Source organism: Lampris incognitus, chromosome 4 (genome assembly GCF_029633865.1).
Source record: "Lampris incognitus isolate fLamInc1 chromosome 4, fLamInc1.hap2, whole genome shotgun sequence".
Classification (NCBI taxonomy): Eukaryota; Metazoa; Chordata; class Actinopteri; order Lampriformes; family Lampridae; genus Lampris; species Lampris incognitus.
Genome location: NC_079214.1, coordinates 20,455,963 through 20,479,917, shown reverse-complemented (window position 1 = coordinate 20,479,917; position 23,955 = coordinate 20,455,963). Strand labels below are relative to the sequence as shown.

The 23,955-nt window shown below is 42.6% G+C and overlaps 1 protein-coding gene across 2 annotated transcripts in view; it reads left to right on the top strand.

Annotated features, from left to right (window-relative positions):
* tln2a (talin 2a) overlaps window positions 1-17,386 on the top strand; it is a 158,479-nt gene extending 141,093 nt beyond the window's left edge. For both annotated transcript variants that reach the window (XM_056279240.1, XM_056279239.1), the window contains 12 exons: window positions 8-174; window positions 1,703-1,886; window positions 2,077-2,202; window positions 4,551-4,667; window positions 6,121-6,306; window positions 6,536-6,643; window positions 6,946-7,051; window positions 7,782-7,906; window positions 11,413-11,601; window positions 11,770-11,952; window positions 12,833-12,958; window positions 13,901-17,386. In XM_056279240.1, the coding sequence (XP_056135215.1) occupies window positions 8-174; window positions 1,703-1,886; window positions 2,077-2,202; window positions 4,551-4,667; window positions 6,121-6,306; window positions 6,536-6,643; window positions 6,946-7,051; window positions 7,782-7,906; window positions 11,413-11,601; window positions 11,770-11,952; window positions 12,833-12,958; window positions 13,901-14,026 (1,743 nt within the window). In that variant the 3' untranslated portion in view covers window positions 14,027-17,386. The remainder of the gene's footprint in view (window positions 1-7; window positions 175-1,702; window positions 1,887-2,076; window positions 2,203-4,550; window positions 4,668-6,120; window positions 6,307-6,535; window positions 6,644-6,945; window positions 7,052-7,781; window positions 7,907-11,412; window positions 11,602-11,769; window positions 11,953-12,832; window positions 12,959-13,900) is intronic.
* The last annotated feature ends 6,569 nt before the right edge of the window (window positions 17,387-23,955 follow it).

Here is a 23,955-nt window from a genome sequence, read left to right as displayed (position 1 = left end):
TTCTCAGGTATCTATGGTGCTGTCAGCCCTCCAGGCAGGCAACAAGGGCACCCAGGCATGCATTACAGCGGCTAGTGCTGTCTCAGGTATCATTGCTGATTTGGACACCACCATTATGTTTGCCTCTGCCGGCACGCTCAATGCGGAGGATAACGAGTCCTTTGCAGATCACAGGTGAGAATTCGATCAGTATATTTGTGCGAGTGTGTCTGAGTGCATGCATGTATGTGTACATACTCAACTGCAAAAAAAAATAAATGATAATAATCATGAAGGTTACAGAATACCTTGTTAGCATGGATTTGTATGCTTTTGTTGTGTGGTGGAACTTGGTATCTCTACATGAAGAAGAGCAGAAGGCCTCGGAACATTTTGCTTCAGACAGGATGACATATTAGCTGCTAAGCAGAGAGGAGGATATGTCTGGGGTTAGAAACTACACGTTAGCCTCAGGGGTACGAACGCAGAGGGAGGTCTTCAGGTTTTCAGCCAGTCCATCCCGCTCAGCTTCCCCATAAATGTGGAAAACCTAAAAAATTCATTGAACATAAAGATGTAAAGGTAAAGGTTTCCTGGCCTACTTAAATTATTGAAAACCATACATATGTTGACTGTTGTTGAAATCCTGTAGAAAATATTTTCTTGATCTTTAGTGGGTGTATCTGATATCGCCATGTTGTTCCTACGATGTAATTAATCTTGCTCTTGGACCATCATTGCAACTGACCGATCATGTTGTTGTGCTGTTGTGCCTTTGCAACTTGGGGGAAAATGATGGTTGTGGGGTAGCTATGGGTTGGGTTAAGGTTGGCTACCGGTTGAGGTTAGGATAAGGTAAGTATTAGATTAAGGTTAGAGTTAGGTTGAGGTTATGTTAGGTTAGCTTTGGTATTTTTCCACTCTTTTTCCCTGTGTTGCAAAGGCATAACATCACAACAATGTGATTGGTCAGTTGCAGTGGTGATCCTGGCACAACATTAATTATGATGTCATAAGAACAGCACAAACACGGCGATATCAGATTGTGCGTCTTTAGTGAGTCAAGTGTTTGTCTCAGGTTGAGCTTGATCTGGGTACCTTTTGAGGGAGTGAAGTTAAGAGCAAATGTTAGTGTGATTCATTAAAATCAACTGTGTACCAGAAAAAGAAAAATGGTAACATCATGTTTGCCAGTAATTCTTAATTAATCTGCAGTATATATCGCAAATAAGTCTAAATTGTATTAGAAACCTGCAAGGTTTGAGTTGAGTGGTGTTGAGATGGAATGGAGTGTCCTTTGTAATCGCATAGTAATTCATGCATTACTCTCAAAAGTCAAGAGGAAGGAGTGTCTGCACTTCCAGCCAGTCGCCTCATTAATTAAAAGAAGAAAATGACCACTGCGCCCGTTCTTTACATAATCTTTCCCAGCCCTCCTGTGCCTGGATGAGCATTTATAAAGGGGTGACAGAAATAAATGAAAGTTGTGGGATGTTGAGCTTTTCATTTTGGCATTTTTTTTTCTGGTTCATGAGACATACATGTAAGGACTTTGTTTTGCCCATAGTCCAGTGTTTAGGATGTGACATTTACCCTTGCTATAACTTTTTTGATATCAGTTCATTTTTTTTCTCCTCTGATTTATTTTCTGTAATTCTTCATTCCATTCTTTCCCTCTCTCTCTCTCAATGTTTTTTTTCCCCTCTACCCTTCATCCTCTCAGGGAGAACATTTTGAAGACGGCTAAAGCTCTGGTTGAGGACACTAAGATGCTAGTGTCTGGTGCGGCCTCTGGTCAGGAGAAGTTGGCTCAGGCTGCCCGGTCGTCTACCAAAACCATCACCCAGCTGACAGACGTGGTGAAACTGGGTGCTGCCAGCATTGGCTCTGACGACCCTGAGACACAGGTCACTAACTAAGGCTCCAAGATTGGTTTATTTCTGCCAGTTTTTTTGTTTGTCCATTATTCAGCATGCCTTTTATCAGAGATGGCTGGGGGAAATGAGCTATGAATGGTAACACCTGCTGGGTGATTTGTCCTTTATGTTTTCCTGGCAGAGTGGTGATAAAGCTTTGCCTGTGTGTTCTTTTATCTAGGTGGTTTTGATAAATGCAGTGAAAGACGTGGCCAAGGCCCTAGCTGAGCTCATTGGTGCCACCAAGTGTGCTGCAGGCAAGGCAGCAGATGATCCATCTATGTACCAGCTAAAGGGCGCTGCCAAGGTACAGTTGTTGATACCCCAATGCAAGTCAACGGCTCTGTTGATCAGCAGCTCTTTTTTTGTGTTGGACAAGAGCTTCCCTTCCCCCAACAGATGATACCTTGAAATTGGACTTGTGTTTTTGTTTGTTTTTATTTCCCCAAATAGTGTTCTGGCTTCCTAACTAAAAATTGTTTGAGCTGCATGACATTAGAATCAGCTAGTACTGTTATAATGTAATCCACAACTCAATTTGGATATCAGGTTCATGGCAGAAGGATCTGGAAAGTTTTCCACTAGCTCTAATATACATCTTAAAGTTGTCCGGTTGCAAGTTTATTTAAAGGGAAAGGCATGCTATGACGAAACACTCTCGGGTCATTAATCATTAACAATACCCCTCTAACTTTTTACAGACAGCAAAGCTCAAAACAACCTGGCACTTGCAAAATGTTCAAGGCATCACAAAACGGATATGTCTAGCCTCCAGTTGGTGATAAAACAATAATGGACCAATTTTCTTGTAAAGTGCTGAACTCGGCTCATTTGCGATATAAACTGGCAAAAGTATAGTTAAGAGTATGCTGATGGCACTGTTCCCTTATCATTTTTTAGCTGTGAAGTAAAACAAATGCTTCTTATTCAGTGATACTACAACATGTCAGGAAGTTACAAGGAAATGTGCTCATTTCTGATAATGTGCTCATTTCTGACAATGTGCTCATTTCTCTTGACGTGCCATTAAAACTTCCTTGGTGTCTGAGTCATGTGGTGAAACTACAGTTTACTGAAAAGCTTGAGTCTGTGTTGCTGCTGCCAGCACGTCGTAAGCTTTTCTCAATGTGTTTGGGCTCCCCCTACCTTTTAGTTTTAATGGTGCCTTGTTTGCAAATTCAGTGCTATGACTACAGACTTTTTAAGGGCTCCCCTGGTGCATACATTCATACAGCTAAGGCAATATAAATGAAGATGGACACACATTATCATAGAAATCCCCCCCCCCTTTAAGCAAAAAATATCAAATCTACTTCCTTTGCTGGCCATCAACAACTTTTGTGCGTGCCTCATCCAGGTCATCTCAAATACAGTCAGGCTGATTTATTCTTTTCCTTTTTTTTTTTTTAGTTCAGTTTCGTCAACTGCCCATCTGAATTTAGGTTCAGTATTCCCTAGAAGGGAATTTCAGGGAAGGAAGTCTTTATGGTCATTTAGATGTGGAAATTAGATGCATATATGGTTTAGTTGTGATTCTTTTCCTGCAGTTATCTTCAAACCTGACAGGCTTCGATACACACAGGCTAGTTGTGGTACAGCCAGTACATAGCTTACTCACTAATAATGCAGGCAAGTTGTGTTACAATACCATAATGGTAACGACTATGCTTGTTGCTCCATTTGTGTCTTTTCCATTATTCATTTGTGATAAGGTCGATGAAGTTGTTTACTGAGCAAATTGCAGATGCTCACATGGCTTATGGTTAATGCAATTGATTACAGTGCTGATGCTCAATTTTGCAGTGGTTTATTGTCCACCACTATATAAAGCGGCCCAATTAGCCGGTTAGCTGATACATTTCAGACAGGATGAGAAGAGCGAACCCTCCTGTTATAGTGTTCTGCAATAATGTATGCAAAATTACTTAAAGAAAAATACAGGCAGAGAAAATGATTACGACATGACTTGCATGAAGACTGTCAGTGCTGTGATCAGGCTGTGACAACAGCGTTATTATACAAAAGTTTAACGAATTATGGTTATTTCAGACTATGTCAACCCTTTAATTGAAATATTGCCTTGAACCGGTCACTTCCAGTAATTCCTTTTTACTATTATTATCATTATTATTCTTTATAAATGTACTTTTATGTGAAATATTTATTTAAATTTGGTTTACCAGCCATGTAAACTAAATGGTTTGAATAGGAATATGAGCAGGGGACAAGTCTGTTAGTTTTTTTTCTCATTGCTGCTATGTGTCTGTCTATTAATATTAGTTTTCCCAGGCTGCCCATTTTGTTAAATTTGAATTGCGCAGTGTCATTTTTGGCTCATAGAGCTGCAATGAGTCTACTCCTCTTTGGTGCAACTAGTATAGCTGACATAGAAATTAAACGATATTGGTAAGGAAATGAGAATTATGCTGTGTGTGAACAGCGTTATGACTCTAATGATCCAAACTTAAAATGTTAAACAACCACCGCTGGACAAAAAAGCAGCCACATGATACCTATGCCATGGTTACAGATTGGCTCTCTTTTTTGCCCCATTTCAGCCATTGTGCAACAGATGTCTTAAAATGTTGATTTAAAATGGGATGTTTTCCCTACCCTTTTAAATTATGTGTTCTCGTCTTTCCCGGTGCTGCGCAGGTGATGGTGACCAATGTGACGTCCCTGCTGAAGACTGTCAAGGCTGTGGAGGATGAAGCCACTCGGGGCACCAGGGCACTGGAGGCCACCATTGAGTGCATCAAACAGGAACTGACGGTGTGGAATGGTGGATGGATTAATATATGCATGGACGAACAGATGTGTTAGATAGATGGTTACAACAAATGTGTGTGTCGGAGCTTTTTCAATGTTTACCTGGCACCAGCAGTGTCAGAGAGACCTGATAAGACAGATTTTGGCTCACTGGCATTAAAAGTTTAGTGGGGTTTTTTTTTTTTTTTTTTTTTTTGGCTGCTTATAGCTATATACCTTTTCAAACCCTGTGTACCTAACTGATCTCTGTACAGCCCACCACAATTTCCCTTGTTATAGTTTTGTAGTTGGAGTGATAAATTGAGGTTTTTATCAGTATCCCCACAGGACTAATGTCTGTGTTGTCTTAGCGGTGAGAGACAAAGGAAAGAGGAATTTTAATGAGCACATAACTCGCCGCCAGTGCCACCAAGTCGCAACTAATCACATAACATTGTACAATAGCTTTCAGTGAAAGGGTATTTTAGTGTTTGGCACTGTTCAACTGCAATAGTAGGTAGGTGTAGAGGTAGGTGATGAGCAAATTATCAACAGCACTGAATAATAGCCCCACCAGACAGTTTTTGGAAAGATGCTGGGTATATTGGGAGGAGGATGCTGACTATGGAGCTTCCAGGGAAGAGGAAAAGAGGAAGGCCAAAGAGAAGGTTTATGGATGTGTTGAGAGAGGACATGCAGGTGGCTAGTGACAGGAAGATGCAGAGGACAGGAAGAGATGGAAACGGATGATCCGATGTGGCGACCACTAATGGGAGCAGCCGAAAGTACTAGTAGTAGTAGTAGTAGACAGTTTTTGCAAGTAAATGTGTTCCATATGGTGTTCATAAAATAATACAGATTATCCTTTAAATATATATTATTCTATTTATACAGAAGGTGAAAAGATGACATAATACTCTCCATTGCATGATATTCCTATTTGCTGTTTGCGTCATATTGATTGTGAATGCGACAGCACGGTGGTACAGTGGTTAGCGCGGTCGCCTCACAGCAAGAAGGTCCTGGGTTCGAGCCCCGGGGTAGTCCAACCTTGGGGGTCGTCCCAGGTCGTCCTCTGTGTGGAGTTTGCATGTTCTCCCCTTGTCTGCGTGGGTTTCCTAAAGGGGCTTTGGTTTCCTCCCACAGCCCAAAGACATGTAGGTCAGGTGAATTGGCCGTACTAAATTGTCCCTAGGTATGAATGTGTGTGTGGGGGGGTGGCCTGGAGGCCTGTCCAGGGTGGTGGTGGCCTGGAGGCTTGTCCAGGGTGTCTCCCTGCCTGCTGCCCAATGACTGCTGGGATAGGCTCCAGCATCCCCGCAGCCCTGAGAGCAGGATAAGCGGTTCGGCTAATGGATGGATGGATGATTGTGAATGCATGCAGCATAATGACAGCACATTGAACAAAACGTGTTTTTGTTGTAAAATAGATTTGTGTTCTGCTTGAAAAATGAAGCCTGCTGTTTCTCATTTTCAGCTGTTCCAATCCAAGGACTTCCCTGAGAAGACCACCACACCCGAAGAGTTTATCCGCATGATTAAGGGAATCACCACAGCCACGGCTAAGGCTGTGGCTGCAGGAAACTCTGCTCGGCAAGAAGATGTTATCCATACAGCCAACCTCAGTCGCAAGGCCATCACCGACATGCTCACCACCTGCAAGGTTCTCTTCAACCACAACCCTTAAAGATAGATTCATACTGAGTGTGCTGTGGACATTAAAACTTTATTTGTCCCCTTTTTCCATTACACACACCCCACCTTCATCTGACCTGGTCTAAAATGCGTAGCCATCCTCGCATCAATAAAAATCTATGACAGATTCGACAAGGCTTTATGTGTCTTCACAAGTTGGCTGCTAACTTTTGAGCGTGTTTGTGTCTGTCCTTCAGCAAGCAGCGTACCATCAAGAGGTCACTGAGGAGGTGAGGGAAAAAGCATTGATGTTCGGGACAGAGTGTACAACAGGCTACATTGACCTTCTGGAGCATGTGCTACTGGTATGTTGCACACAAATGCCTGTTTGTGTGTGCATGTATGTTCATACTTGTGAGACTAGCGTCATGGATTTTTTTCCTCCCCCGTGTTAGCGTTAATATACACCTATTTGATTGTTACTATGTGCTGTCGATTCAGTTAATGGTATTGTGTGTTATCAATTCAGTCTGTGGTAGTGTTTCCCAGACCCACTTGGCAAATTATGAGTTTACATGCGTGTGAGATAAAGGGTGTCGATCCTACTGCATGAGGTTGTGTGCATTAGTATAAACGTGTTTGTGCGTGTATGTCTGTCTGTGTCCAGGTCCTGCAGAAGCCCACCACAGAGCAGAAACAGCAGCTGGCAGTCTGCTCTAAACGGGTGGCAGGAGCTGTCACTGAGCTCATCCAAAGCGCTGAGGCCATGAAAGGTATTATCACAGTCCTTATAGATAACATCCTGTTTAGAAAAACCTAATTCAGTAAGTGCTACCTTTTATTTATTACTGTTGTGAAACTCCCAATAAGCCATATGCGGTATTACTGTTGTTTTGATGGCACACTGTTACCGTGGTTGTTGAGCGATACCCCTTGTAGAAATCCCCCATTTAGGGGGATTTGGCTACAGTTGTACCTGAAACAGTAGTTATGGATTAGATATAGTTGGCAGGAAAAAAAAGATTCGTTTCAACCACCGTTTTGTTAATCCCCCTGTCCTCCTTCTCTCGCTACAGATGGTGGTAAGTCAGGAATGTCTTGTGTACTGTGACTGAATTCACAAGCTGTAGGCTGCCTCGCGCATTCTCTCCTCAGTGCAAACTGATTCATCCACTTCTTCTCATCTTGAAAGCTGTCTTACACTGAGCTACTTGAGTGTTTAAAATGGAATTGACTCCATCCATCACGCTTCATTTTTTTTTTAACTCCCATCTTAGGATAAACTCTCACTCCATCTTAATTTCAGTGACTGACAGTTTGTGGCCTCCATCATCTGCATGAGAAGTGGTGTTATCTGGCACTCATCTGTTGTCTGTGCAGTCACAGTGTTGGTGATGTTGTTGAGGCATGTTTTGTTGGCGCACCGCTCTGTCAGTGGCATTTTATCGGTGTGTTAATTGTTTGTGTGCATGTGTCCACGTGTGTGTTTGTGCGTGTGTACAGGTTCGGAGTGGGTGGACCCTGAAGACCCGACTGTAATTGCCGAGACCGAGTTGCTTGGGGCAGCAGCATCTATTGAAGCGGCGGCTAAGAAGTTGGAGCAGCTGAAACCACGTGCCAAGCCCAAGGTAAATGACTACACTGCCCACAATTCAATCGGGCAATGGCAGTACACAGAAGACTAGACAAAGAAAGGATATTAACACGATGGCAGCGTTATTATTTTTTTAAGACATACAACCTAGCTAAAAAAAAAGAGGAGAGCAAATATTCTGGAAGAAATATGTATCACAGAAGTAAGATGGGTCATAGGTCACAAACAGAGTTTTCACTAACTTAGTGTTTCACAAAATGGTTTTCAGTGTTCAGGGTGGACATGCGAGCATACAACCATGATATATATCTTTGGCCAGCCAGTGGCATATATCGCGGTAAATGAAAGACATTTGGTCCATACCACATTATAAAAGAGAACCAACGTGGCCAAAATCTAAAGATGAGGTTGGTGAAGCGAATACGACAAGAGAACACTGTTGAGATAACAGTACCTCTACCTCTTTCCCTTCCTGTTTATACCTTTACCTCAGGTATGAACCTCACATTTGGCATTCAGTTTTTTGGACTGCACAGATATGAAGTCAGTGCATTTGAGTTGTACTGTAGCAACGCTAGAAACCTGTCTTTGGTTTCACTTGCTCTTAATTGGTGTCCTAAACCTGTCCATATCATGCATCCCTGTAGTTTGGAAGAAAACATATGTCGCAGTTGTTATTGCGCATGGACAAAATGAATCCGATCATTGTGGTGACAGAAAAGGTGCTCTGTTTCTTGCGCTTTCTATTCCCTTTTAACACAATCTCATTAACTCCCTCTGGCCTATGCTCATCGCCGTTGGTCAGCAACTCTCTAAGGCTACATTAAGACATAATATATGACCCAGTTCGGATTTTTTTCCTCTTGACTGTGTCACGGGTCAGGTTTGTTTGGAGGAGAGCAGACACAAAAAACAAAACATGGAAACTGTAATTTCAATTCCAATTTGGTCTACTTCGATATTTTAAACTAGATCAGACACACAGCTGATACGTGATATCCGCGGCGATGCATCTTGTGTCTGTATGGGAATTTATCTGCAGATTATATCACTCTCCATGGCACAGACCAGCAGATTTTGCCGGTGTGTATCTGCACTACAACAATCACTGTTACCACCTCAGTAAAACTGTGGTCCAGTGACATGAAGGAAAATGTCTGACACACATGGGGGCACCAGTGTGGTTATGGCAGACGTTAGTTGGGGAAAGAATTATGTCAGTGGGAGTCAGTAAAAAGATGGCAAAGTCTATCATTTTTTTTTATATCTATCTGGAAGATGTGTACATCCAAGCTAAACCTGTAGGCACGCAATTGACCAGTCTTTGGAAGGAAAAAAAAAAGAAGATAGCGTAATGGCTGAGCACAGTGATAGGGAGACCTTGTTGTTTGTTTGAACATGTGAGTCGTCTCAGGAGAGATGTTTGTTCACACCGGTATATGTCACTTTCATAGATTAATGTCAAAAGTGAGATGGGAGAAAAAAGAGAAAAGTCCATATTTCATATCAAAGGCTGCAGTGTTAATGTGTAAAAAGATTAAAATCCTTGTCAAATTTACAACGGTCGTAAACTGTTGACTTATTTCCCCAGCATCAGCCGCCTGTAAAGATCAGTCTCTCCCAACCTGATGATAATTGTTGATGTGAAAATTTTCAGTACATCAACCACCTTTACACTTTTTCTTCCTCTGTCCTTTTCTCTCCTGCTGCACAACTCCTCTGCTATCTTTTGTATAGCCATATTCATCCATCCCTCCCTCCATCCGTCCCTCTCTTCCCCCTCTGCTATCAATCTGCCAGTCATTCTATGAAAGCTTTAGCCAACCTGTCAGTGTAACTGTTATCTGGGTCTCAGTTTAACACCCCCCCCCCGCTCCCTCCCTCCCTCCCTCCCTCCCTGCCTGCCCCTATCTCCGGAGGCCTTCTCTGCAGGGCTCTGTCTGATATGTTTGATATATTAGGTTGTTATTCAGTCCCAACTATATATCAAACATATTCCTACAGTGTCCCGCCCTGTCTACAGATTTGTGCTTTGTTCATGTGTGCTTGTGTGCTTTTGTGTGTGTGTGTGTGTGTGTGTGTGTGTGTGTGTGTGTGTGTGTGTGTTTTAATGGACCAACTAAAGTAGAACACATGTAATTGGATGTGTAACACGGACACATCCTTCGTGTGGTGCCCTTGTTTAGCCTTGTTTGCACCCTCACACCAGCTACTGTGGTTTATTGAGAGCCTTGAAAAAAACAATCAATTCAGGATTTGCAATGGTGTGTTCATGTCGTTTCTGGTAGAAGTCTCTTCTTTGATGTGATCACCAGCCACTTCAGTATTGTTTGTTACTATCGATGCAGAGAAAACTTGAAAATCAATTTATCTATTTGAACATGGGAACAATGGTCTCTGCAGCATTTCTTAATGTGATGTAACGTTAAGTGTGTATTTGTGTGTATTGAGGGTTAGTTGAGGGTTGGCTATTTGGACATGCTTTGTTTGCCTGAGACGTAACAACTGGAGACTTTGCGTCACAATATTAGCAAAAGTTTTGAGCCAGGGAATATATTCGGTAACCCTTTAAATTACAGGCCATTCATGACACAGAAATAATTGAGTAACATATTGGTAAAATAGATGTGATATAACCATGATGGCATGTAATTACTGATAAATGTAAGTAAAATAGGGGCTTTTCTATGTCTCTAGTTTGTTTCCTTGTCATCATAATGTGCTGTTGAATATAACCTACTTCAAACACCGAGTAAAGCCACAAATCACATTGTGACAAAAATGCAAATATTCTGAATCCTTTGTGTTGCAGGGATAAATAGTAATTAGATGTAAAACTTGATTATAAGGTGAATATTGAATGTCATTGTGTCTTTACTATGTTTATGTCACTCAGCAGGACATTTAGTATTCAGCTGATATTGAAGTAATTATTCATGTGGCACAAAGGATTCAAAATACTTGTTTCACACAATGTGATCAGTGACTTTATCCCATACAGTGTTGGATGTAGATTACGTTTAACAACTCACGATGACAAGAAAGCAAAGTAGAGCCATAGAAAAGTCCCTATGTTATTCATATTTTACTCGGTAATGGCCACCATCATATCTGTTTTGCTCAAATATGACTCGTTTATTTCTGATTAATGATTGGACTGTAATTTAAAGTGTTACCATGTATTCTTTACCCCAAATCATCTTATGCATGGTCCATAAAATCTGTCTGCAGTTCACTGTCAATGTAAGAGTGGCTCATTGTTGAACTGGGATGAATCTGATTAGCCTTGGCGGTCTTATCTCTAGTTCTGGAAGAGGTTAGTTAATCTATAGGAATGAATATCAAACTGTCAGAGATCACACAGAAGTAATACCTACACACATGTTGGTATAACATTTGTCAACTTTGTTTTTGGGTAAAATTTTACTTCAGTATCTTTCCTATGGTGAATATCAAAACGCTACATAAATGGTCTCATTGCAAAAATCGCCATAGTCTCTCGGCCAACCCGTTCTGACTGTTTGTTCTCCTCCCCCCCAGCAAGCAGATGAAACGCTGGACTTTGAAGAACAGATCCTGGAGGCTGCCAAGTCCATCGCTGCTGCCACCAGTGCCCTGGTCAAATCAGCCTCGGCTGCCCAGAGGGAGCTGGTAGCCCAAGGCAAAGTGGGCTCTATCCCTGCCAACGCAGTGGATGATGGACAATGGTCTCAAGGGCTTATCTCGGCGGTAAGTGTAAACCAAAGGACCAGCATACTTCACTTAGTTACACTATCAATACTGCTGGGCTGTTTTATCAATGATGACTATTATTTCGGTGTCTGCATCTGTCTCTCTGTGTCCCTGTCGCCATCTCTCTCTCTTTGCATCTCTATCTCTCTTTCCCTCCCACTCCAGGCACGTATGGTTGCAGCAGCCACCAGCAACCTGTGTGAGGCAGCCAACGCCTCTGTGCAGGGCCACGCCAGCGAGGAGAAGCTCATCTCTTCAGCCAAACAGGTTGCAGCCTCCACAGCTCAGCTGTTGGTGGCTTGCAAGGTCAAGGCTGACCAGGACTCTGAGGCCATGAGGAGACTACAGGTACAGACATACTTCAAGACAGGAAAGACAGGAGTGCTTCCTTGTGAATTCCTATGCAAATCCATATTGACATGTTCACCCCTGCTCGCCCTCTTTGTTATACCTGTAGTATGCTATTGTCCATGCCAGATCCAAAAGTGACAAGCTCTAGGTCCAGACTTACCTCTCATCTGACCCCACAATGGTGGGACAAACTCCTGTTCTCCATCAGAGCTGCAGACTCGCTTAATTCTTTTGAGAAACCCCTAAAACCTTTTCCTTTTCCTTGCTTACCATTATCCTTAAATGGTCTCCGCACAATTCTTGAAGTGACTGGTGGTACTTTCCAGTTAAAATGTACAAATTTTACTGGTGTCTTAAACACCACTAGTACTTACCAGTGTCTGCTATTGTGCCCCTCAACTACCTGCAGTTGAAATATGTGCTCATACTATTGTGCAGCATCATTCGTTTACTTTGTAACTTCATCCTCCTGTCCCTCCCTAATAATTATCTGAGGCACACTTAAACTAAATGGACTTGACATACAGTCTTGGCTATGATATAATTACTCATTTGGGCTTTATGATGCCTGTTGGCAACATTTAAGTTTGTCTAATTGCTAACTTGTTAGTCTCTATATAAAAGTGTCTGCTAAATGCATCAATGTAAATGTAATATCCTCAAATAGAAAGGTTGTCCCCTCTCTATTTTCAGCTGAATTAAATGTTCATTTAGGATGTACTGTAATGCCCAGGGTAGCAGTAGAGCAGCTCTCATGGGCTGGTTTGAGCAGAAATAATTATCCGTTTAAAGATTAAAGTATTCCACTGTATACACAGAGGCTTGAGACTTTGATTAGGTTATTTGGTTTTTTTCAATTCATTTCTTTCTCCTAAAGGCTGCTGGGAATGCAGTGAAGAGGGCATCAGACAACTTGGTGCGTGCAGCGCAAAAGGCGGCATTCGACAAAGCAGATGATGACAACGTGGTGGTCAAGACCAAGTTCGTGGGTGGAATTGCACAGGTGAGTGTCTAGCAGCTCTGAGTAATAAACTTGCTGTATCAAAACATGAAATCATCCCAAAAGCTCTCTTTTCCATAACACTGATGAAGTTTCTAAAATAGAGTACATTTGTCTGAAGTGCATACACTGGTTTAGATATAGTTAAGGATTGTTTAATTTGAACAGTCATACAAAATAAGCAGCTGAGACATATTTTTGTCTACTCTTGTTTTGTGGAAGCACTTCCTTAGAGCACTTTTCAAATGGCTCACATAAATTGCTTTCCTGTGGAAAAAAAAGTTGATAAAAGATGGGAATGGTTTAAAAGGATAAACCACAGTAATGACATTGAAGTCATTACGTACAGTTAAAAGCAAGTCTGATTCTATTGCCTGCCAGCACGGGGATCGCCGGTTCGAGTCCCCGTGTTGCCTCTGGCTTGGTCGGGCATCCCTGCGGACACAGTTGGCCGTGTCTGCGGGTGGGAAGCCAGATGTGGGGTGTGTGTCCTGGTCACTGCACTAGCGCCTCTGGTCAGTCGGGGCACCTGTTCGGGGGGGAGGGGGAACTGGGGGGAATAGCGTGATCCTCCCACACGCTATGTACCCCTAGCGAAACTCCTCACTGTCGGGTGAAAAGAAGCAGCTGGTGACTCCACATGTATCGGAGGAGACATGTGGTAGTCTGCAGCCCTCCCCGGATCGGCAGAGGGGGTGGAGCAGTGAGCGGGACGGCTGGGAAGAGTGGGGTAATTGGCCAAATACAACTGGGGAGAAAAAGGGGGGGGGCAAGTCCATAACATAGGTTGCATGACAAGATTTGAAGACACACAAAACCTTGCTCATCCAATTTGATACTGAAAAGATGTAAAACGGTCATCGGAATATGATTTTTTTTTTTGTGTCGCCCAAAAATTGTGTGTGGCTTGTTGGAAACAATTGTCTCGATGTGCGTTTCATACAGATTATTGCAGCCCAGGAGGAAATGCTGAGGAAGGAACGGGAGCTGGAGGAGGCCAGGAAGAAACTGGCCCAGATCAGACAACAGCAATACAAGTTCCTGCCCAGTGAGCTGCGAGAGGACAACTAAACCATCACCTCTTCATTGCTGCCACAGTTGTCTACTATTGTGTGTATGTGAGTGTGTGTGTGTGTGTGTGTGTGTGTGTGTGTGTGTGTGTGCATGCGAATGAGAAAGAGAGTTGCACATGTCCAAGTGTGCCTCTTGAGTTTGTCTCCTTCTATGGCACACACAGAAAGTAGTAGCCTTATGTGACTTTTGTTATTGTGTTGCGAATGACTTAAATGACCAGTAATGTGGTCCAGATTGGAAAGTCAACACCCGCCACCCTTGGAAAAGTCTTGTTCAACTTCCAACAAGTGAACAACAGGCTGCCCTCCTGACTTTAATATTACAAACCAAACAAAATCTCAGTTTAGGGATTGTATTGAAATAACTGAAGACCTGCTTTATGTCCAAATGTGCCGCAAAACTACCATGTATTAAGTAATCTGAAACAAAATGCGACTATGCCGGGGGCAAACAGAAGAACTGTTATGCTGTCATATTCACCCCAAAACTTCTTGTGTTCTTTATTTTGTTCAACGAACCAGTCACTAAACATAAAGTATCCAAGGATGAGAACTAATTTTAATATTATATTGATTGTGCTATGGTTGTGTAAACTCCAGTATGGTTATAAGTACAAACTAGTTTCAGATCATGACTCTCCTTTCTGAGATATTTTATTAATGAGTTTTCTAGCTGTTTCAATGTGTACTGGCATCAAACTGACACCTTAATATCTGTTCAGTCATGTGGATCATGTTCGTTGCTCAGCGTCTTGCAAACAGTCATTCAGTGGTCAGTAATCTTACCATGAGGACAGGAAACACCTGGAATGTCGGTGGTTTTTGGACCCGAACTGCAGATTTCAATAATGGATGGTAGTTTTGTGGAGATATCATTCTGTCCGAGATGGTTGTGAAAGCATCATTTCTTGCGTTTCTTTCTTTTTTCAACACTTTTTAACCGGATATAGATGGGCAGTAAATGCTATGTAATCGTGTTTGTAGGCTAAACTAAAATGTCTGTGTTTGTCTGAGGCCTTGAGTATAGGTGTCATTGTGCGCAGCCTCCAAGACGCAAAAAGAATGTGTTAACTTTGTGATATTCCTGCAAATGCTTTTTTTTTATGCACATAGCAAGACATATTGCTTTCAAATGAATATTTGTTACTCCAGAGCATTTTTAGCAGAAAGTGTATTTATCGACCATAAATGATATCACCCATTCACAACTGCTAGCAGTGCCATCTAGTGCCATGGATGAGTTCCCAGACAATGCAAAATAAGTGGTGTGACTTGTTCTTTCCAATTCAGATTTTTTTTTCCTTTATTGTGCTTCTGTTGTTTTGAGCCATATACACAGCAAACTATGTTTAGTTTTTGGGTGTGTTTTTGTCGTTGTGTTGTGCTGCTGTGGGCTGGGGGAAACGGCATTTCGTTTCATCTGACGTACGCAAATGCATGAAATGAAATGACAACGTGTTCCCGATTCCTGGCACTCACCGTGCAATAACACAGATGAGACACCAGGGGGCAGTATTAGTTCCGAGGTTAAAACAATCATTTCCCAGCTCTTTTGAAACGTGTATAGATGATAGTTGACTGATATAAGAATTACAAAGTAATTATCTGGGGGTAGGAGGGGGTGTGATTAAGATTTTTTTGTCTTTTCCATCAAATAGGAAAACATTGATTTATCTATCTTATCTATCTATCTATCTGGGCAACCTGCATTGAGTTTTTATTGTGTGGTGGTCTACCATTCAAATCAGAGTGCCCTTGGAACACCTTAGACCTCTTGAATTAACTGAATGCAGCGTTAAGTATTTCTTCATTGAGTATCCAGTTTGTGCCTCCTCTGATAGTTTTCCATCCCAACAGTTTTACTTCAGCCCGGCTCTCCCAGTTAGGTCCCCCATCCATAGAGAGATGGTGAAACAGTTCGTCACGGTCCAACTAATATCTGGTTACTGGCAAGGACCGATCTGAGTCAGTCCACATCCAGTATAGTAAATTCAGGGAGCAGATTCAAACTCTACAATGATCACACCACGAACAGGAATCTTAATCTATAAGGAAGTTATGATTGAGGTGTCTATCGTTATTAAGTGGATTACTGTTTGAAAGGGAACATGTTGAATTGATTGAATTGAAAGTGAACTGAGCTCAACGCAAATCACGCAGTTCAGTTTCCTCCACCTGTCTCGGTGTCTCGTGATCGAACGGCACCCCGCAAACCTTTGTGGAGATGCTGCGATAGATTACTTGTTTGTTTATCGAGTGTGATTGATAATAATGAGTTTCATCCTCGCCTTACAATACAGGCAGTGTTCCCATATTAATATATAAGGTATGTTATAAGGTCCTGCTCTGGAAAGTGTCATAATGCATGATTTTGTGTTACTATTTCTCAGTAACAATAATCAAGACGCATCAAGTATTCTGTATCTCCAAATAAGGACGGTAACCCATACCAACAAATGGTTATTAGACCACCGTTGTTGTTGTTGTTGTTGTTTATTCTTTAAGAGTCTGAGAGCACTAGGTCTGAAATTCAGAGGTGTTTTGTATCTTTTTTTTTGTATTGGAGGGTCACTGCTTGTCAGAAAAGTCTGTAGTGTTATTATTATGATTATTATTAGTGCCTTAGTCTGTAGTTCGTACAGCATCTGCTCTGCTTGAGTGACATCTTCGCCTCATTGATTGATAAAGGGCGGGGAATATGAATGACTCCCTGTCCATCTGTCCTCTACTAGTGTTGTCGCATTTGTAAACGTCCAGTTCCTCTTAATTCCATACATCCTCTATCCCCGATATCTTTTCCTATCTATCTCTCCTTCCCTTTTATTTTTTTTTTTTTTTGGCCCCGAGGCCTTTGCCGGACAACAGAGGAACGCCAGCTGAGGGTGTGTAATTTGTTGCTGTTTGAAAAGTACCACAGCATATATATGTATATATACATATATATGTGTATATTTACAGCTAACACAATTTTATACAGCATTCCATGTACCACAATGCTTTTGAACTAGAACGTAACTCGAGTTCTGGGTCGGTCAACTGCTTTATATATTATATATGTTACAAGTAAAATTCACTCAAGTTTTATGGATTGACCTATTCTTTTATTTCAGTGTCCTTCCTATAAGCCACTCTGAATAATAAATGTGATGAGAATGTTAAGATATATAGCTGTCACCATTAAGGTGTTGTATGACTCATTTCAGTGGCGTCGACATGTTTTGTTCTTCCCGCAAAAGAATTAAGATGATGAAATTATCAGTTAAGATTAAAAGGGGATGACGTATAATGAGAAAATTATTTATCTGGCCTCAAGAAACTTATTTTTTTGTATTCACTCAAAATAAAGGATTTCAAAGTATTCCGTTGTCTGGATTGCTGTTATTTGGGATAGGCGTCTTTGTTTATTTCATGGAGTATGGATGATACTAGAGTCTCGTTATGTTATATCATCATTCAGGTTATGACTGCACATTTTGTCCAATTTTTGACCATATCGCCCTTTTCTTCACCCACCATTGTTGAAAAGAAATGGCAATAACGGGCGTCCGGGTAGAGTAGCGGTCTATTCCGTTGCCTGCCAACACGGGGATCGCTGGTTTGAATCCCCGTGTTACCTCCGGCTTGGTCGGGCGTCCCTACAGACACAATTGGTTGCATCTGCGGGTGGGAAGCCGGATGTGGGTATGTGTCCTGGTCACGGCACTAGCGCCTCCTCTGGTCGGTCGGGGCGTCTGTTCGGGGGGGGGGCTAGGGGGAATAGCGTGTTCCTCCCATGTGCTACATCCCCCTGGTGAAACCCCTCACTGTCAGGTGAAAAGAAGTGGCTGGCAACTCCACATGTGTTGGAGGAGGTATGTGGTAGTCTGCAGCTCTCCCCGGATCAGCAGAGGGGTGGAGCAGCGCCCGGGACGGCTAGGAAGAGGGGGGTAATTGGCCGATACAATTGGGGAGAAAAAAGGGAAAATTTAGAAAAAAAAAACAAACAAAAGAAATGGCAATAACCTTTGAAAGATGATCCTCAGAAAATATTTTTGTATTGACTGATGCAGCGATTTTTAAAATAAATGCAAAAAAATAAAATAAATCCTACACAGGACTGCATTTCTTCTCGTATCTGCACTTTTCCTTCATTTTATGGGAATGGGGGGGGGATCACTAAATTGCAAAAAAGAGGCACTTCTCAGTTGATTTAGAGGATTTTTTTCAAGTGTACACCTTTCAAACGTGGCGCCCCCGGATTTCAAATCATGTCAGAAAACACTCATTAAGGTTTTTCCCATTGCGGCTTGAATTTGTTCAACACCGCTCATCATTTTAACACATTTCCACAGTAGCTGTAACGCCAGTGCGCAGAGCCACTCTAAACTCCCTAATCCAAGTAATTACAGAGCGGTGACCTCTGGCAAGCGAACAAGGTGCCTTTAAGTGTCTCCTCTGTCAGTGGAGTGTCAGGACAAGATGGTATTTGGATGGTATTTCTGAGTCAGCACTAAGCCCTGGGTTATATCGAGCGCCGGCCATGAGCTGAGACTTGTGCTAAATTTGTCCCACTCTAAAACCTGAGGCGACGTCAATTACAGTGGAGCAGCTGCTCCTGGCGCGGGTTTCTAAAGCCTTGGTAGTTTTTTTTTCTGCCTTGTTCGCTTAAGGTCAAGTTTTAAGACTCGGATCCCCCCCCCCCCCCCCGAGGCGACCGAGTAAAGGATCGCTATAAACATGAGCCATGATTATTATCTCATAAGGCCTTGACATAATCAAAATACTGAATGGCCTTTCAGCCCGGGGCTCCTCCAGTATGAGGATGGGGAGCGCAGGGAAGAGGCCCTGAACTATTGAGTCAGCTCTGGAGGGAAAGCTAATCGTTCTTGTTGGGGCACTTGTTAAGAGGGGAGGTTGGCACTGGTGCCAATGTGGGCAAGCAGCTGCTGGAAGGCGGCTTGTCCATTATTTTTATATCTTGAATCTAATTAGAATAAAAGTCAAAAAGAGTGTACCGTTACTGTTGACCACGCTGTTAGAGAGGTTTCCTGTTTTGATGCCTCTGCATTACCAGTATCCAAACATGGCCAAGTCCGAGATACCTGGGACAAACAGGAATGACAAGCACAAAAAAAGCTTTGTATTTACCTGGATTTAAAATGTGATTTTGTGTTTTCAGTGGCATAAAAAAAATGATCTGGGTCCCATAAGGTTAATGAATAGCTTTTTGTGGCCTTTTAATGCATGAAGGGGAAAATGGCCCGTCGATGACAAAGTCCGGGGCAGCTGTGGCCCTGTGCCCTGTGCCCAGTGGCCAAACAGACTCAGAAGTGAGTTCTGCTTCGCAAAACTACAGTGACAGATTCAAGTAATACTTGGTGTGTGTGGGGGGGTGGGGGGGTAGAGACAGAATGAGAGATAGAGATAAAGAGACCTAGTGTGTGTATTTGTGTGATTATTCTGACTCCAGTAATGTTTCGGTGTGTGTGTGTTTGTATATGGACAACCAGGACATGATGTCTGTGTGTGAGGCGGTATGTCGGTCTGACTCAGACAGGGGGGAACACCCGCAGGAAGAAAACTGGTCATTGAATGTTAGAATGAAAGTGAGAAAATCAAGTCAAGACACTAACAGTGAAATCATCCATGCCTCTTGGTCTCAGGAGTGGGCTCAGGCTCAGACCAGCTGTCTCGGTTCATCTATAACGAGCCACTCAAACATCTTCAAGGTAACACTGGGGTTGTCTTGGTTTTGAAATTGCCCCACCAGTGGTTGAGACTATCAACACATGAGTATTGCTTGCCTTTCTCTGGCTAGATGTGTTCTGCAGCAGTCATTTTTAATCCCCCGATGTAAATACCATGTTTGCTTCATTTAGTGATGCCAAATGGGGTGAGTGACAGCGAGGGAGGAAGTTCAATTAAATCCGATGCACCAAGCAGACAAACGCGCCTTCCCCTGCCTGATATAACAAATCGATTCTCACCCACTGTGTTTTGTCAGTACGTGTCAACAAAAGATGGACGTGAAATACTGTACACACAACCACAACAGTGCCAACATATCCAGCTAATGAGGAGGATTTCCAGAGGGCTTCTGAGTTAACCTGTAATTCCTCCTCCCAAGCCATGATGACATCATGTTTACAGCACCACATACTTCTCAATATACTGGAAATGTGAGGTGCATGTGCTTTGCCTCGCGGCTAAGTTTTTAAACGGAACAGGCAGATCCTACTTTTGTTTCACGAGAACATCTTTTTCCCACAAATGGTCTCTTAGGGAATGCATAAGATTCTTCCCTTGTGTGTGTGTGTGTGTGTGTGTGTGTGTGTGTGTGTGTGTGTGTGTGTGTGTGTGTGTGTGTGTGTGTGTGTGTGTGTGTGTGTGTGTGCGCCTTTTCAAAGACATCTTATTAATTCCAGATGGGGCCTTGTTCAAGAGTGGGCCGCTCCACAAGACACTGCGGAGCAGATCATACTTTGAAAAGCCACTTTCACCATGGAGTACTGCTCTCCATTCGATTCGCTTGACTGAACTCACAATCTCTATTTCATACTTGCAGTTAAAAATGCCTTAAAGCTGTTGTGTGGTTGGCCACAATTAAGTTTTTCCATGCTTCCAAACAAAACATTTTGCATGCCTATTGAAGACTAACATACTTTGTTAATCCCCGTATGGAAATTCATCCCCTGTATTTAACCCATCTGAGCCATGCAGCTAAGAGCAGTGGACAATCACAGTGCGGCACCCGGGGACCAACTCCAGTTCTCCTTTCCATTGCCTCGGTCAGGGGCATGGACAGGAATATTAACCCTAACTTGCATGTCTTTAAGATGGTGGGTTGAAACCCATTGCAGACATAGGGAGAACATGCAAACCCCGCACAGAAAGGACCTGGAACGGCCTGGGGTTCGAACCTGTGACCTTGCTGTGAGGCAACAGTGCTAACCACTGTTGTGGCACCGGGGACAAAGTATTGCTGCTTACATGTGGGTGCTGGATTGATTGCTTTAACAATAGCCATCAAATCTGGTGAGGTATAGAAACTCTTACACTATATAATGCAGGCAGCAATTACTTTTTAATAACCAATGCAATTTCTAATGTAAGAGAAATTCTACTAACCATATTTTTTCTGGGTCTGAAGAGATGAAGGGATGTCAGACATGCGACGCAAAGTCTGTTGCTGTAAGATGGGGTGGATGAAATCAATTTGAATTACATACCGGGCTTTAAGGATCAGGCTCTAGGCCATATGTATTCTGAGCACATATAGCTTCTCATAATTCTTTAAAAAAGCCTCACATTGCCCATGAATCACAGATGACAACCACACCGTTTGCCACAAATATCTCTATCTGTAAAACCTTAAAAAAAAAGGGCTGCTGTGAGTGATTACATCTTGAACATCCCCGATATCAACCCCGTAATTATTTTAGCCGTTTGGCTAAGTGGTAAAACATCCGTTATAAAAAAAAATAAATTAAGAAAAAAACATTAGCTGGCCAGGTCCAACGTGCCAATGTTTGTCTCTCTATTAAGGCTCACAGGATGACATAGACTGCGCCACGAGCCTCTCAGCTCTCTGCGTATGACTGGCATGCTGGGCTGGCTAGCTACACAGCTAACACACTGGCACGAGCGCAACACGGTGACAACTGTTAGCCGCCCACCGGGGGGGGGGGAGCATTAGATAGCACCACAGACTTTTTATTTTATTTTGAGGGGTTAAAATACCAAAGTGACAAGATAACACTGTTTAAACACAATTTCACGTTATAACGTGACACTGATTTTTTTTTCTGGTGTGGCAAGGACACACAACAAATATAGCTTTATAGGGATGTATGTATGTATGTATGTATGTATGTATGTATGTATGTATGTATGTATGTATGTATGTATGTATGTATGTATGTATTTAATGGATATAAATATATGTACATGTATGTAGAATTTAGTTTGATCAGCCGTGTTGCCAGGGAAAGGGGAATGTGTCGGCTTAAGGCTGTATGTGTATTGCTGTAGGTGGGGCTTTCTGAGAACGCTTCATGCTCAGTACTGGATGAATCGTCTCCAGGAACTTAAAGACAATGACTGTTTCTCTAGAGACTTCTTGGACAGGCAGCTTGTATTGTTTACTTGTCTGAACATCATCGAGGTATGTTAGTAGGTCTATGTTCCTATATCTCATTCTGTCCCTGTGAGTGTGTGTGTGTGTGTGTGAGAGAGAGAGAGAGAGAGAGAGTGAGTGATGTTGCAGGTGTTTCCAGTCTTGTCCTTGAGTTGTAATGATTATGTCTGTCTTGACAGATTGATGCCACAATCATTGCCTTTATGAGTGATGACGCTCTGGCTGACTACCTCCCAACATATGGAGATCGGATTGCAGCAAGATGCTTCCGTTTGGAAAATCATGGTACAAGTGCAAAAGACTCAAGAAAACAGCCACCGCTTGAAAAAACTAAAGAAAAGGATGGGCATCGATGGGAATGATGAAAAGAAACCCGAAGATGAGGAGGCTTCTGCTCCAAAGCGGAAAAGAAGTTATGCAAAAAACAACAAATGGGCTGAAAAAATGACCAGAAAAGTTAAGCTGGGGTGGATTCATGAAGGTCCACAAGTGAGAAAACGCATCGGAGGGGGAACAAGGACCCTTGATGTACCCAAAGAATGACAAAAAAAAGCTGACATATTACAGCACGCAAAGAGTCTTTTCTCCCCAAACGGAAAAAATAAACTTGGAAGACTGGAGACATTCAGTCATGACATATTAGACTACCAGGAAGAGGCTGTATTTGATGAAGATATCACAGTTGTGTAACTGTACACCGTATTTAGAATAGGAGTGTTAAGATTTTACCTGTGCACCAAGAGCCTGACAGATAAGGATGATGAATATGATGGGGGGGGAATCACATGTAAACAACAATAATGTACAACTGACAGACACACGTGAAGAAGATGAGCAAGTTACTCAAACTGTTGTCATCCTGTCACCAGATTTGAAGGAGGTTGGTGCAGATGCATTGTCAGACACATCTGAGGTGATGTTTGCCTCCTTCCTTGGAGAACCCATGGCTGGATGACACTTTAACCCAACCTGCAGTTTGAAGAAGATGAGCTGGTCATCACATCCATCACGCTTCCTCCAACAAGCACAACACTCCTTACTCCAGACATAGCATCTACAGGCGACGAAGCAAGCAGTTCTACAGCTTCATACGAAGTTGCATGTGTCACCATACAACTTCACAGGGTCTATCTTCTGGATGAGATGATTAGCCAGCTCAAGGACCCAGCACTCCTCAAACACCCCCCAAAATACACTTTCACAGATGAAAGAGGCGCTGACACAGATGGTGTCTCAAGAGATGTGTATGCTGTGTTTTGGACAGAGTTTGTGGGCCACAGCTGAAGGGGAGGACCTGAGGGTTCCCTCACTGTCTCCTAAACGGCAGGAAGAAGAGTGGAAATCCGTTGGCCGAATTCTACTGGAGGGATTTCAAGACCATGGATACGTTCCCTGTCGCCTTGCCCCTGTTTTCACAGTGGCACTTCTTTTTGGTGAGAATGACGTCTCAGATGATATGCTGTTTAAAAGTCTTCTCCTGTACATATAAGTCAGTCAGACAGGGATCTGATAACCACTGCATTAAAGAGATCTTTCAGATGAGGAAAGGGATGAACTACGTGATCTTTTGGACCACTTGGATGTAACAACGCTTCCAACACAAAAACATTTGAAAGGCATCCTTCTAAAAGTGGCACACAAGCAGTTGATCCAAAAACCAAGATATGCGGCAGGAAAAAAAAGTAATTGCTAGCCACTTCCTAAAAGAAGCATTTGTGAGTCCACAAGCTGCCCTACGAATGTATGAGGACAAAAAGCCAACAACAAGACAAATTTTGAAGTTGCTGGATGCATCTCCTACAACTCAAGCA